The 16,371-nt window shown below is 39.5% G+C and overlaps 1 protein-coding gene across 1 annotated transcript; it reads left to right on the forward strand.

The window, feature by feature from the left end:
* Positions 1-309: 309 nt before the first annotated feature.
* Positions 310-16,371, forward strand: SKP1 (S-phase kinase associated protein 1). Its single transcript, XM_086704095.1, has 6 exons — positions 310-473; positions 3,365-3,461; positions 9,147-9,220; positions 13,036-13,179; positions 14,642-14,782; positions 15,481-16,371. Exons 2-6 carry the CDS (start codon positions 3,365-3,367, stop codon positions 15,514-15,516), a joined length of 492 nt encoding a protein of 163 aa, XP_086560221.1. The 5' UTR covers positions 310-473; the 3' UTR covers positions 15,517-16,371.

The raw sequence follows: 16,371 nt of genomic DNA on the forward strand, positions 1-16,371 counted from the left end.
CCCTCCCCCCCCCTCCACACACCCACCAGCAGTTTCTAGGTTTTTCAGGACTGGGGTCTTTAATTCGGCTTAGGCCAGCCCCTGCCTGAAGGACCCTGGCTGGCTGCGCAATACCCCAGCCAGGTCCGCTCTCCTGCTTTCAGGACAGCGAGCCGCGCTCTGGGGGGTGGGGTGGGGTGGGGTGGGGTGGAGTGAGAGGGTAAGGACGAAACCCCGCCCCCGCGCCTCGCGCCCGCCGCCTCTCCGCCCCACCGTCCTTGGCCTGCGTCAGGCGATCTCGGCGGCCAGCCCCGCCGGCTCTGTGACGCCTCGGGCTCCGGGGTCCTCGGCGCCTGCGCCCGCTTCTATAAAGGCCGACGCCGCGCCGCGCCGCCGTAGTGGCCTTGTTCTCTGCCTTTCTCTTCTCGTAGCGGAGGCTGCCCTGCCCTGTTTTTGTCACCCTCCGGCCCGCAGTCTCCTTGAGACCGAGCACCGTGAGTAGACGCAGGCCGAGCGGAATGGGGCGGTAGCGCCGTGGATTGCGAGCTGGGTGTCCGCACCGCTGTGCTTTGGCCTGCCGGAGGCGGGAGGCACCTGGGCCTTGCGTCCCTCAGGCCCAGTGGAACCTGTCGCTGGGTCCCGTTCTCCCGCCCCACCTCCCCCTCCCTCCCATCCCCCCCGACGGCGAGGCCTCTCCTGGCCGCGCGTCCTCACGACGCCTCGTGGGCGCCCAGGCCGGCGGGCGGGAGAAGGTGCGAGCCGGGCCCGGGATTGGTCCTTCCTCGCACAGGGCGAGCGTCAGTCTGCGCAGAGCTCGGCTGCGAGGCCCAGGCTGCGGCCCTCGGCTTCTCTTGGGCGGGGGTGGCGGCGGGGCTTTCAGTGCAGGTCTTTGGGCGGGCGTGGGCGTGGTGTGCGTGTTTGTTGTTTTGGTGTCCGGAGGGAGCGCGGCCGGTGGGAGTTTGGGAGCGCTGGATTTTTGGCTCGCGTTCCTTCTCTCCCTTGTATCTGCCCTCACTAGTCCCGGGTCCTGGCTGTGTTTGGGCCTCATGCTTGCAGATAGCCGCTTGCTCCTTCAGAATATTTCTCGCCATTTTTTTGCCACAGCTTGGAGTTGCTGAAACAACTGTTGAAATAGCAGATGCCCTCGTCATGGTGGTGTGACTTGTAGGGAGGCCTAACACATTAAAAGCTAGACGCTTTGGGTCATGTTTTACAGGGTTAGAATGTTCACCTGGATAGGACCTCACGTTTGGGTTTTGGGATAGTGAATGTGTCAGAGCGTCACAATAGAATGTATCTGTCACAGAGCAACACAGACTTCGCTCTCCTCTCTAAAAGGAGGTGCTAGAATTCGGGTCCCTTAAAACAGCTTTTTCTTTATGTTGTTGACAGAACCTGCTTCATTCCAGTCATGGAGGGGGATTTAATTTTCAAGATGAGGAGCTTAAAGAATTGCTTGAAAACCTGTCAAATCAAAATCTCATCCATTATTATTGCAGTTTTGCACCGAATTCTGGCTCTAAGACATTAAAAAAAAGTTCTCTTTAAGTATTAAGTTTGGCATCACAAAGTGCATCCGATTACAGATTAACAGATTGCCTCCCTGCTTATTTAATAAGATCTCAACTCCCTTAAGAGTAACCTAATACAGGAATTTGACTATGACTAAGCAGATCTAATTATTTGCCAAGAGTTATTTGAGAGAAATAGGAAATGGTCACCTTCCTTAAAACTAATTTTATCAACTGAAGTTCCAGACTTGTCATTCTTTAGTGTTCATTCCAGTACTATCGAATGTAAAAAGAATGTAGAATGTTTGGTAAAAAAAAAAAAAAAGAGTTCACGTTGAAGTATTTCCTTTGGGATTACCTTTTGTTACTGCCCTGTCACAGGGAAGGTTCTCTGCACTGGGCACTTCTCTGTTGAACAGAACAACTGCATTATTGGCAAGCATTAAGCATCATGGAGGAACAGACATCTTTGTGAACTGAAAAGTGAAATGAGATTCTCTCTAACCATTGATGAGTGAGAGCAGGATATTTCAGTGGCTGGTTTTAAAACATAGCTTTACATTTTTGCTTCCTTTCTTTTGTTTATTTGGAGGAATGGAGATAATTGGGAAAAGGCGAATGAATATTTTAACTGATTTCATGGGTTTGAAGTCTTTGATCCTAAAATAGGTGCAGTGAATGGTTGAAATTTTTTTAGTGTTTGAGATAGAGAATCCCAAGTAGGTTCTCCATGTCAGCACAGAGCCCTATGTAGGGCTTGAACTCACAAACCATGAAATCACGACCTGAGCTGAAATCAGGAGTTGGGGCGTTTAACCAGCTGAGCCACTCCGGCGCCCCGAAGTGAATGTTTTAAATGCCAAACTCTGTAATTTCAACTTAATAGTGACATTGCAGGATTATGAATACTCAGAAGCAAGGGCCTTTAAATTCTGTACTTGAAACTTGAAGAGATCGTGGATTAATCTTGAGAGTCTTCCCCCAAGTGCCTCTGCCAGCAATCTGAAAATAAGAAATTGATGGCTTAGAACTTTTAATTTTAAAGAAGTGTTTGGTTGTTTTTTTGTCATAACTCAAGTCCTTTGTAGTTAATTGCTTAATTAATTTTTATCTAAGAAGTGTCTTCCCCAATGACTCATAATTTATCTGAGGTAATAAATACATTTTTGGAGCAAGTAATGGGTTATTTCTTTGAGGATTTTAGCAGAACTCAAACTTGGAAACCTGGACAGTCTTAATGAAAGCTAAGAAGTACTGTTAAATTTAGGTACCTTATTTGGTTTTGTAAATTAGATTATTTGTTTATCCTTAAATATTTCATTATCTTGCATATTTTACATTGATGCAAACATATGTAAGTATATTCTCATATACTCCTTGGATTTGAACTCATTTTTCACTTAAGTTTCACTATTGGAAAATGAGTACGTTATTAGCTTTGTTTGTTTAGGACTGACCACCCTCAGGTTTGCAGTTTTTTGTGGCAGTTAACTATTCAGATGAGAGTAATCAGTACTTAGAGCAGAAAAGCAGGCAAAGACAAAATAAACAAGTTTATTTGAAATATATTTTGCATTAGAAGTGTAGAATGTAACTCAAATTTATTCCAGTAATAATTTCATTAGGGCAGGCCTTAAAAGCTTGTGTTCCTATGAGTTATAAAAAATTTGAAACTTTGAAAAAATTTTCTGTCAACACTTCTATACTAGCCTGTGAATAACCACTTGAAGTGTTTAACGGGGGTTTTACATAGTACGGGTGCTTAGGATTTTGTAGTTAGTAAGATAGAGGTCTTCTAACAGACTATAGTTGACCAAATGTATAGAACTAATATCTCTTAAATTTCAAGTTCAATATAATACCTTTTTTTTTAGATGCCTTCAATTAAGTTGCAGAGTTCTGATGGAGAGATATTTGAAGTTGATGTTGAAATTGCCAAACAGTCTGTGACTATCAAGACCATGTTGGAAGGTAAGTTTATTAGAAAACCTGGGTAAAGGAAAAGTGGAAGTAATATTTAGGTGGAGATAACCTGTCAACACTGAATTTATACAAGGCATGATTTGTCATTAAGTGCACAAGAGTATGAGGGGTAAATAAAGTTTCCTTTTTTTAAATTAAAAACTACAGTTTTCTGATACAGGACAGCCTTGATGTATTGTCTGAATTAATGAGGTTGTTTTTTTTTTTTTTTTTCCCATTGCTAAATAGGTAAGGCCATAAACTAATACTGAAGTGATTTCCCAGCATCAGACAATAATGGCCCAATTCTCTTTGAAGTAAATTTGGGTTCGCTGTTTGTAATGAGAAAAATAAAAGCCTCCGGAAAAAGAGATACCTCCCTATATGGTAGCTAAATAGAGTACTTTGTTTCAGCAGGGGAGTAAGCTGAGTAGATGGTAAATTGAGATGTTGGTCTTTTTTTTTTTTTTTTTTTAAACCACATTTTCCTTTTTGTCTTTTTTGTCGTTCCTTTGAAACTGCTGCAAAGCATAGACCCCGCACATTAAAGAAGTAAGGTTACAAAACAGGTCCTGAAACATTTTGAAACTTTTACTAGTTCACTTGAATCTTTTCTTACTATTCCAGTGGATTGGTAGACATTAATTAATAGTATATGGAGACAGTGCAAATCAGTTTCTTGCATTGGTGAAAAAAAATTAATAGTAAGAAGAATGTTGTTCAGTATTCAAATATCAAAGGTTTTTATGTAGCTTATGCTTCAGCTAAGAGAAAAGTTACATGCCAAGCACTAGCTGTATGCTGGGGAAAGGAAGCTAAGTGAGAAACCGTCTTTGCCCTTGAAGGATTTATAAACTGGGAAGAAAGACACCAAACAAGACACGCTGTCACATGGTATAATTAGTGCATTGATAAAATGTGCCAAGAGGTGCTGGGGAAATATCTTGGCTGATGTTATTTTTCAGGCTTGGGTAGAGACTATAGTGGGTGGTACTAGTGAGGTGATATTTCAAATTTAGTAAAATTAGGATGTTTTGGGAGGTTATTCTGAGGTAAAGTGGACAAGGTGTGTTAGAGAAAAGTAAAATTGAAATTTTTAGTTGGGGTTTATTGGTGTGGGGTGAACTTGTGATACTCTAGTTGGTAGAGCTGAAGAATGGGCTTGAGAGAAATGGAAAGAATGTGACTTTGGAGCTTGAACATGTTATGTATGTTTGGTCCCCTCCCCACCCCACGCCCAAAAGAGTTTTGTAACAGTCTAGTAGATAGTTGAGTGTGTGGATTGATCCCTGAGCTGTAGACTACTAGGGATACATAGATTTTGTGTGGTGGGTTGTAGGAGTATTTATCTGTGGGAGTAAATTGAGGTTGGCAGTCAGCCATATTGGAATGGGAGACAGGTGGAGTTAAGAGAGTAGTAGTCAGAAGTGGGGAATGAGTGGAATAAGATTTGTGGAAGTCAAGGGAGGCATTTTGAGGTGACCAGAGTGATTATCACATTCATCTACAGACTGGTTATTTGGAATTTCATAGTAAGAGGATTTCTTCCTGCACATATTAAGTTCGGTAGAGGCAAAAGCTAAATTACAGAGGGTGTGTCTTCTGTTTCCTAAGCTGGTAATTTCTGCTTGCTGATAAAAGCTGAACATGTAATTCTTTTTGGTAATTGGTACCAATCATGTGGCACTTACGGTCCTGTATCCTGGTACATACATACATAGATCACTTCTATTAAGTTGTAAACCCCTTGGTACATCCCACAGTCACTGTTCATCAAGTACCTGTTGAATGAAGAACTATGGTATGGTCACTAATAAAGAGTGTGAAAGCATTCCAAGTTCCCTAAAGGCAGGTGAGTAAGGCTTTATCTAGAAGATGTAGAACTGATACCAAAACTGCTGCCTGAATACTTGCTTTGGCGATGAAAGTGTTCTTTATTTCATCTTAGTAGTGTCTTGCACACTAATCTGTCCTGTGCTGCTTCAAAAAGCATTTGCCCATATAAGAACATAGGGCTCCGTGAAGGTTATCCATGCCTCTTTAGATCACTGAAGCAAGTGGAGTGATAGCAACAGTTAAATGATTCTTTGCCTTCATAGCCTTTGGGCATCATAGGTGAATGGTTTTTATCTTAAGTACCAGTCGTTTATATAAAATTCTAGCCTCATCAGGATTGGAGTCCATTGGATTTGGCAGCTTACTGCTTTCTTTGTTTTGCATCTGCAGTATCTCTGATTATGGGTTTTTTGTGACTTAGAAGACAAAAATAAAACCTAATCACAGTATAATCAGAACTGAAAATCTTGGCATGTGTGCACGTGGACGTACTGATTTGTTCAGGTTCAGGATGTGGTATCAGGATACAGGTGTCTTTCAGAAGTCCTTGAAACTAAATAGCTTAAAGGAATGACTGTTGCTACTTGTGAAGTCAGTCTAAAAGTGGAAAAGACATTGTACATCCTTAGTTTAAATGCTAGGGAGGTGATCCTTGATAACTGTTTTATTTATTTTGAGAGAGAGAGCGAGCAAGCACCTGCGCACGCACAAGATGGGGAGGAGCAGAGGGAGTGGGAGAGAGAATCCCAGGCGTGCTCCACACCTTCAACACAGAGCCTGATGTGGGACTCAATGCCACAAACCAATCTGTGAGATCATGACCTGAGCTGAAATCAAAAGCCAGAGGCCACTCAGGTGCCCCAATAAGGCCCTTGTTTTTAACAGGGCTTACACCTTCTTCCAAATAACATTTGGATCTAAACAAGTTGGTGTTCTGTATTATGGTTCCTCAAGTATTTTATATATTGTAACTTCCTTTTCTCCCTTCTAATTAAAAATACTTCACACTAGGGGCACCTGGCTAGCTCATTCAGTAGAGTATGTGACTTTTGATCTCAGGGTCATGATTTCAAGCCTCATATTGGGCATGGAGCCTACTTTAAATAAATAAGTAAGTAACTAAGTAAGTAAATAAATAAATTTTTAAAAAGGCATTAAGTTTCTTTCCTTTTTTTTTTCCATTGTTTATTTTTGAGAGAGCCTGTGCCGGAGCACCTGGGGAGAGGCAGAGAGAGAGAGACACAGGATCCAGAGCAGGTTCTTCCCTGATAGTAGAGAGCCTGATGCTGGACTTTAACTGTTGAACTATGAGATCATGATCTGAGCTGAAGTCTGACACTTAACAGACTGAGCCATCCAGGTGCCCCTAAATAAATTAATTAATTTACAAAATACTTCATACTAGAACAGGAAAAGCAAAAGTGGCTTAATGCAAATTGAGATAGTCATTTTTGTACTTTTACTCTAGGTTGAGATGGGATCAGGGAATGACATTGGTAGAAAGGAGGAGAGGGGACAGGATTGATCCATCTGTACAGGAAACTAAGATAATTTTTCAGTCTACTCTCCTCTTTACCACTCCACTGGAACTGCTTGTTAAGCTCAGTGACTTCCATGTTGTCAAGTGCGTGATCTGTTTTATTTCTCATTTAGACCTGTTGACAGCATTTGATCATCCCCTTCTACATTTGACTTGCAGGATACTTTACTTAGTACTTACCTCACGGCTTTCTATTCTCTCATTTTTAAATATTGATTGATTGATTGGTTGAGACAGCATAAGTGGGGGAGAGGGAGAGAGAATCCTAAGCAGGCTCCGCCTGGTGACTGCACAGAGCCTGATGTGTGGGGCTCGAACTTAAGAAACTGAGATCATGACCTGAGCTGAAACCAAGAGTTGGATGCTTAACTAACTGAGCCACCTAGGCACCGTTCTGTCTTCCCATTTTTAAAGTCTGTAGTTCCTCAAGGCTGGCTTAATCATTGGATCTTTTCATAATATATGTACTCCTTGATTCCCTTGGTCATCTCATCTAGTCTCATAATGTTATGTGCCGTCTGTACACCAGTTCCCCAAACTACCTATGATTCTGATCTCTTTTAATTTTTACACTTGACATATTTAACTGGTTTGTCTACCCTTGGAGATCTAATTGGTACCTCAGAGTTAGGGAACTAGACTAACTTTGTCTAGTTAGTTAGACAACTAACTAGATTGTTCTTATTCTTAATTCCCTGCCCTTCAGAATGACACTTCTCTGACATATCAGAGAACACTTCTCTGCTCATATCAGTTAAGGGTAACTCCAGTGGCACTTTCATCCATCCAGTTCCTCATGTCATAAACCTTTGTCTTCCTTGACTCTTAACTCTACTTCCCATCTGTTGGCAAACCTTTTTGCCTCTACCATCAAAATACATACAGAATTGGATCATTCTTCCATAGCTGTAAACCTGTACAAGCCACCAGCCTCAGAGTTGTTTTCCTTCTTTCTCCTGTTCTCTGCCACCTATTCCCAGTACAGTAGCCAAAATGCACAGTACCCAGTTACTATCAGGTCCTCTGTTACTATTGGTCTCATCTGCTTTCACCCTTGCTAACCCTGCTCTAGTAATATTGGATCCCTTCTGTGTTATTAGAACATGCCAGACCTTCCTATCAGAAGACCTTTGCCTTTGCCATTTTCTCTGCTTAGGTGTTCTGTCTCCTTTAGGGTTTTACTCAGATGTCATCTTTTAAATAAGACATGTTTGAGCAGTTCTATCTAAAATTGCAGCAATTCTTTGCATCCTCCTGTGTTCATTGCTGACTCTCCATTGCCTAGGACGCCTGTTAACTTATCAGGAACTGAAATGATTTGATTCAGCACTGGCCATGTCAGCATAACTGATTCTTTGCTACAACCAGTATAGTGCTGAAGTAACTTTGGGACACTAATCTTGGTACTTGCTAACTAGTAAATAACTTTGGCCGTTCTTTTAGTCATGTAGAAACTGAAGGGTGGACCCATTTGGCATGAAAAATACTCTTATTTAGGATCTTTAACATAGGGATTTTATTTTTAAGGTTTTTCCGTGGAGTTCACCATCACTTTGAGAATCTGAAAGTTAGGTGTTTTTACCAGGACAACCTGTAGATTCACAATTGTAGGTAATATGTACGTGATGAATAACTCTTAACAGGTATCCACTGAAACTGAGTCCCTCAACCCACATTCTTGTTAATTTCCCTACACAGAATATTGTTAATACTTCTGTATTCCTGTGAAGTTATTTTAAATCTAAATATCTAAGTATATGCCCATTTTTATTCAGATAACACTTATTTTCTTATACCTGGCTTTTAAAAACTTTAATCCTGAGATCATACCAGTACATAAGGAGCTGCCTGCCTTATTTTTGTCTGTGGTTGCATGATTTGTGTGTGTATATATACATCTTTGGGTTTCAGATTTTAATACATTGAGATTCTGTTACTTGAATACTTTTTCCTCTGTCTTTCTAAATGCAGCCCATCTAGAGAGTTTGGTATTAAGAGTAAGGCTAAGGGTCTGGCTTTAATTTTTTACTAAATGGCTGACTAGTCATCTCAGTCCCACTTATTAAGTGACTTTTCTTTCTTATTAAGGATCCTTTTTGTGTAATAATCCTAAAATTGTCTACTCCCACAACTTTTTATAGTTTTTGGTGGTTTATGGACCTGTTGGGAACCACTAACTTTAAATGCTCATAAGAGAACTATTTTTAGTAGAGTACTTTTCATAGTCGTAGACAGTGTCTTGCAAATTACTCATTTGAGACATAGCCTCCTTGGTATAAATAATGGGAATAATGGCAACTCTCTTCTGGTTTTCTTAGATTTGGGAATGGATGACGAAGGAGATGATGACCCAGTTCCTCTACCAAATGTTAATGCAGCAATATTAAAAAAGGTAAGGTAACAAACTATATATTTGTATATATGCTTTTGTTTTTTCATTGAACATCCTTGTGATCTTATTGTACTGCTACATAGATCGCTTCCTTACATTGACTGATTATGACTCTGAATATTTGTTATGTTTATTTAACTAGGTCCTGTGATTATTTGATAGATACGCTGCAAGGGGAGCTTGAGAATAGATATACCCACACCATTGACCACCTTACCTTGTGTCTAAGCATAAAAGGCTCTTCACGTTGAATAGAATTGTAGCATTTCAGGGTACATGGCTCCTTAACAGAGCCAGCCATTTAATTGGATGCTCATCTGAAGAAATAGCACCGAGTTTTTATAAAGTGGAGGAAACTAGTTAGGCTTAGAGATGAGAATGGTTGGTTCCAGTTGGCCTTTTGCTCAGAGATTTTCAAAGGTCATTGGCTATATGCAGTTTCATCTTAATGCTTTCTCTTGATCCTGGTGTGAGATACAGCTGTGCTGCGTATTTTTCCATATCCTACCACAATTAGCTATTAGCATTTCTTTTAATTGCCCTAGACTGGGTAAAAAGTGATTCTCTAAGCCTGAACATTTTTTGGCATTATTATTGGCCATTTGTATTTTCTGCTTGGTCTGTTTTCCTTTGCGTGTCTTTCTGGTGGGCTTTTTAAAAATAGTTGTAGGAGCACCTCGGTGGCTCAGTTGGTTAAGTGTCTGACTTGATTTTGGCCCAGGTCATGATCTCATGGTTCATGGGATGTAGCCCTGTGTTGGGCTTTGCACTACCAGCACAGAGCCTGGTTGGGATTCTCTCTTCTCTGTCTCTCTGTCTCTCTCTCCCTTTCCCTCCCTCCCTTCCCTGCTAGCGTACGTGCATGCTCTCTCCCTCTCTCAAAATAAACTTAAAATTGTTATGAAATACACATAACATAAAAATTGCCATTTTTGGATGCCTGGGTGGCTCAGTTGGTTAAGTGTCTGATTTTGGGTCAGGTCATAATCTCGCATTTGGTGAGTTTGAGCCCTGTGTTGGATTCTTTGCTGACAGCTCAGAGCCTGGAGCCTGCTTCAGATTCTGTTTCTCCCTCTCCCCCTGCCCCTCTCCCACTTGTTCTCTCTCAAGAATAAATAAACAGGGGCACCTGGGTGACTTAGTCGGTTAAGCGTCCAGCTTCGGCTCAGGTCATAATCTCACAGTTCATGCATGAGTTTGAGCCCCGTGTCAGACTCTGTGCTGACAGCTCAGAGCCTGGAGCCTGCTTCGAATTTCGTGTCTTCCTCTCTCTTTGCCCCTCCCCCACTCATGCTTGCTTGCTCTCTCTCTCTTTCAAAAATAAACATTAAAATTTCTTTTTAAAAATTGCCATTTTAACTTTTTTAACTGTACACCTCAGTGGCATTAAGTACATTTGCACTGTTGTACAGCCACCACGACTCACCATCTCTAGGAATTTTTCCTCATTCCAAACTGAAACTCAGTACTCCTTAAACAATAACTCCTCAATAACCCCTTCCAGCCCCTGTTAACCACTATTTTCTGTGTCTGTGAATTGGACTGTTGTGGGCACCTCATATATATGGGATTATACAATATTTGTCTTTTTGTGTCTGGCTTTGCATAATGTTTTCAAGATTCATCCATTTTGTAATCTAGTGGACTTTTTATAGGAGTTGTTTATATGGTGTTTCTATCACTTTGCATTGACTTAAGTCAGTTAATAGTATTTTATGGTTTAGAAGCTTTATATTTTATCCAGTTAGATTTTTTTCTTCTGGGTATTGTCTTGCAATAAACATTCTGTTTTATCCTAATGTAAAATGCATCTAAAAGGACTTTATTCAAATGCCATTTTTTAGGTGTTGGAGTTATAGCAGTAACCAGAGACCAAATGTCTGCCCTTAGGGAATTAACATCCTAAAGGTGTGGGGGAACCATACAAGATAAATAAGTCAGATGAGAAAGCTGTGGAGCATAACTGGGTTGATCGATGGAGAGTTAGCTATTTTTAAAATAAAGGTGGTTAGGAAATGCCTGAGAAGTCGATCGTTGAACAAAGACATGATTATGTGGGGGAATAGAGTTCTGGGCATGGGGAGCAAGTGCAGTGACCCTAAGACAAGAGCATGTTCTACTCTGAGGAAAGGTGGGAAGGCAGCAAGTGTGGTGACTAGAGCATAATGAACAAGCAAGGAGTTAGTACGGAAGATCAGAGTTAATGGTCTGGGTGATACGGGGCCACTTCAGAGAATAAGTTTTTTAAGCCTATTCTTAGGAATATTTGAACTTACATACTGAATAACTGCATGATCCAAAACTGCAAAAAAGTATATGGTAAAACCTCTCATCCTTGGCTCTGTCTAACCTGCAACCCCCTCAAGTAATACTAGTCAACATTAGTTTCTTAGATATACTTACCAGTTTTTTTAATGCTTACATAAGCAAATACTGCTGTTGTTTTCTTATACAACTGGAATACTTAAAAAACTATTGTTTATTTCATTAAAACTCCATAGCTTGACTTTCCCTTCTAGAAATAGTTCTTTCCTTTTCTTACATCCTGGCAGTATAGTTTGTCAGTTCTGCCATTTTTTCTCAGCATTGCTTATTCCTCCAGTATTATACTGAATAAATTTTAATCATACAGAAAAGTGAAACTATACAGCAAACACCCACTTACCACCTAGATTCTATAGCCTATAACTCTTTCAGTGTTGATTTTGGTCTTTATGATGGTACATAGAGTCTAACCAACTCTCTGAAACTTTATGTGTGTTTATTCCCCTTCTAAGGGAACATGTGGGCTTTTCTTGCTTTGTTCTTATGCCCAGTATTCTTGTGCGCATGTCACGGATGTTTAGAATTTCTTGGTGATAATGTATGCACATCCTCACCCTCACTAGTATTTGATAGATTACTTTCCAAAGGGGTTATTTTTTTTTTAACTTTTTTTTTTTTTACATTTATTTAATTTTGAGAGACTGAGACAGAACACGCGTGGGGGTGGGGCAGAGAGAAAGGGAAACAAAGAATCCGAAGCAGGCTCCAGGCTCTGAGCTGTCACCATAGAGACAAGCGATGAGATCATGACCTGAGCCGAAGTCAGATGCTTAACTGACTGAGCCACCCAGGCACCCCTCAAAGGGGTTATTACCTCACTCTCCAGTATAAAGGTTCATGTTATCCTCACACTATTGCCAGAGATTAGTATCAAAATCCTGAGTTGTTTTTTTTTTTTTTGTCAGCCTCAAGTTGTAACTGTAATATTGGTTTTTGCATCTAATAAAACTGAGCATTTTCTCCTGAGATTTCTTTTGTGAATAGCCTGTTCATATCTGTAGCTCATTTCTTTAGTGTTTTTTTTTTTTTTTTTTTTTTCAAGTAAGCTCTGTCCCCCGTGTGGGGCTCAAACTCATTATTCTGAGATCAAGAGAGAGACACATACTCTACTGACTGAGCTAGCCAGGTGCCCCACTTTGTAGTGATTTTTAAGATTTATATTCTAGAGGGTAATCCATTGCTGATTGCTCATGTTGCATGTAGTTTTTAGTCATTGTCCTGTCTGACTTTATGTATTTTTTGCACAGGAGCTTTTTAGTGTGGTCAAGTATAATTATCTATCTGCATGTTTGCTTTTAAGATCGTCTAACCCCTAGGGTTATGAAGATTCCTCAAGCTTCAGTTTTGCTTTTCAAGTTTGACTACTAACTTGGTTATTCAAGTCAACTTCTAGCTAGTTCTTAGCCCAGTGTAAAAACAACTTTGCCCCATTAGTGGAATGAGTACCTTGTGATGTAATGCCACAGAGGAATAAACTTTCATTTTTACAGGTCATTCAATGGTGCACCCACCACAAGGATGACCCCCCTCCTCCTGAGGATGATGAGAACAAAGAAAAGCGAACAGATGATATCCCTGTTTGGGACCAAGAATTCCTGAAAGTTGACCAAGGAACACTTTTTGAACTTATTCTGGTATGTTCTTAATACATTCTTTAAGATATTTCTAGCACTTCTAATAGTTAAATTTGTTAAATTCATTGACACTGAATTTTAATTCTCTATAAACTCCAGTGCAGTGCTATATTTGAATTTATATATTAAGAACCATATTAAATAAGTGATCAAGTGTAAATGCAACAGAGGGTGGAGATGGTCACATTGAATTTTTAAAAAGCAAAATTCAGCTATGCTGTGTCCAAAACACCCACTTTAAAGAGACAGATTTAAAGGGTGGAAAAAGATTAAATTATGATAACAGTAATCAAAAGAAAACTGCAGTGACTATATTAAAGTAGATTTCAGAGCAAAGAATACCACCAGGATTAAAGAGGGTTGCTGCATAATGATGAAGGGATCAGTTCATTATTAGGGCATTATAGTCCTAAGTGTTTATTGCCTAAAAGAATTTCCAAAAAGTGAAACAAAAACCAGTAGAACTCAAAGGATGGATAGACAAATCCACAAGCCTAGTGATTTTAACACGTGTCTCTACTTCATTGATAAAACAAGTAGAATCAGTAAGGATGTAGAAGCCATGAATGACACTATTGACTGACTTATCCTGATGGACATTTATAGAATGTTAAATATAATGACAGCAGAATACATACTCTTCTCAAAAGTATACTACTAAGATAGACCTGTTAATGGTAGGAAAAAAGTCCCAATATTTGAAAGGAGTCAAGGCACATACACTGTGTGATCTGATCACAGTGAAATTAAATGAGAAGTCTGTAACAAAGCTATCTGGAAAATCTAAATATTTGAAAACTTAACACTTCTTAGTAACCCATGAGTCAAAGAAGAAATCAAAAGAAAAACTAGAAAAGAATTAAAAATTGTATGCCAGAAAGTATTTTGATCTGAATGGAAATAAAACCCAACACACAAAAATCGCAGATGCAGCTAAAGTAGTATTCAGAGAAGAGTTGATAGCACTAAACCACCTGTATTGGAAAAGAAGATCACTGATCCAAGCTTTTACCTTACACTAATGAAAGATGAAATTAAAGCCAAAGGGAATATTGAAGGTAAGAGTAGAAAATAGAGAAAACCAAAGAAACCAAAGAAATTGTTTGAGTTCAGTAAAATGTAATGCTATTACTGCTTTTGCCTCTTTATATATTTTTGTCAAGATTTGACATATGCTTGTGCACCCATGAGCACAAACATGCACGCCCATAAGTAGCGGCTCTTCTCTAGCATTAGAGGTAGTGTAGTTTGCTTAAGGCAGCAGTAGGACTCCATATTATAGAAGGTATAACAGAAGGACATACAAAAGTATTTCACAAAAGAATCTGATTTATTTTCCCTTTAATTTCATAAAGTTAACTAGCATTTTAGTTTAGTTAATTAGATATGGATTGGCAATCACTACCTTTAGATTTAGGTTACAACCTCAAATAATTCTTTAATGAAAACAATCACTTTACAGGCTGCGAACTACTTAGACATTAAAGGTTTGCTTGATGTTACATGCAAGACTGTTGCCAATATGATCAAGGGGAAAACTCCTGAGGAGATTCGCAAGACCTTCAATATCAAAAATGATTTTACTGAAGAAGAGGAAGCCCAGGTAGGTTGGTCACAGCTTGTTCTTGATCACACACTTTTTAAAAAATAATGAAATGCAAACATGCTCAGAAAAGATGTGTTGTCTCTATCAGGGAATCTTGACTTTTACTTGAGGGTTAGTAGGCACCTTCTGTGTTATAAAAATACTCGTTTTGAGAGTGGTCTGTTAAGTCTAAACACTTGCACAATACCACTCTTGCCTAAGCATAAGAACGATTAGTTTTCAATCATAGGTGCTCTTTGATATTTACTCCTTTGCAGTTACTAGTTTTGGCACCTGGGACCTTAAATGTAAGCAAGCCATAAATATTTGACTTCAGAAAAGCAACCCCTGTGGATGGTGTTATGCCAGGACACTTATGAGCATCTTAGTGAGTGGGGGAAGAAATGAATGAAAAGATCAGAATGTTGACACAGCTACAAACTGAAATAATGTGCATGAACTGTTTGAATTTGTTGCCATGTCTGGTGACTGAAGCTTTAATGCCCATTGCCTTTGCTTTTTTGATAATTTCAGCAAGGTAGAATAAAAACCTGGGGAGGCAAAGAAGGATAACCAGGAAGTGTACTTGTAACCTGGTATTTTTCCAGTTTTTTGTCTGTCCGTGTCTGACCCTCTTCATAGTCTGTTGATGAATCATTAGGTAGTAGTCTGAGGAAAGACTTCTTAAGGTGCTTCCTTATATCTGTCTCTTCTAGGTACGCAAAGAGAACCAGTGGTGTGAAGAGAAGTGAAATGTTATGCCTGACACTGTAACACTGTAAGGATTGTTCCAAATACTAGTTGCACTGCTCTGTTTATAATTGTTAATATTAGACAAACCGTAGACAAACGCAGCAGCAAATCAGTTGTTTTAGCAGAATATTGTCCTCCTTGCATGTGTAGTTTGAGTACAGATTCCAAACTTATGGCTGAGTTTCTTCCAGTATGATCAAAAGTTTTTGTTTCTTCACTCTGAATAAAACTCAACTGTGGGTTCGCTATAGAAGGTGGCATTTTGGGATTTCCCTCTCTGTAAAATGTTTTCCACCTAGTTTATTGTCAGTTAACGTTAGTTTAATAACCTTTTAAAAGTTGGCATTGTAAATAAAACAAGTTGCAAAAAGTTTTCTGAACTAGAATTAACAACGTATTATCTTTATTCATGAGTTGGAAACTGGAAAAAGGCTACTTGAGGTAAATGTTTTGAGTGGGATTATTAGGATGTCTTCCAGCTTCCTGGAATCAAAGAGTGCCACTGGTATTGATGAACCTGTATGTAGCAGGGCTCCTTTAATTGGATCTAAGGACTTGTTTTTGCATTTTTAATCCTCAGCTTTGACTATGTTGGCTAGAGAGTCAGTTACTCCTCAGTTTGTGGTTTTGGGGGAAATATAACTAGATGGTCTGTTAGCTTTTCAATTAAAAAGGACAAATAACCTGTGTGATATGTCATCTTTTTATAATCAGTGATCCCATGTGGGGGAAACGTCACACTACTTGCATGTAAAAATAATTTAACCTTTAACATTAAAATGTCTGGCAAAACCTAGAAGGTATCCATCATGAATGCAAGATACTTTCAATAAAAAGTAAGTTACATAGTAGGT

The sequence above is a fragment of the Puma concolor genome, chromosome A1 (genome assembly GCF_028749965.1).
Source record: "Puma concolor isolate L17-30 chromosome A1, mPumCon1.1.hap2, whole genome shotgun sequence".
NCBI lineage: Eukaryota > Metazoa > Chordata > Mammalia > Carnivora > Felidae > Puma > Puma concolor.

What these genes read in the sequence shown, in the direction of transcription:
- SKP1 (XM_086704095.1), top strand. Translation starts at nt 3,365, where the DNA reads ATGCCTTCAATTAAGTTGCAGAGTTCTGATGGAGAGATATTTGAAGTT. An exon ending in CACTTTTTGAACTTATTCTG is followed by an intron (nt 13,180 to 14,641) that starts GTATGTTCTTAA and finishes ATCACTTTACAG; the next exon opens with GCTGCGAACTACTTAGACAT. An exon ending in CTGAAGAAGAGGAAGCCCAG is followed by an intron (nt 14,783 to 15,480) that starts GTAGGTTGGTCA and finishes TGTCTCTTCTAG; the next exon opens with GTACGCAAAGAGAACCAGTG.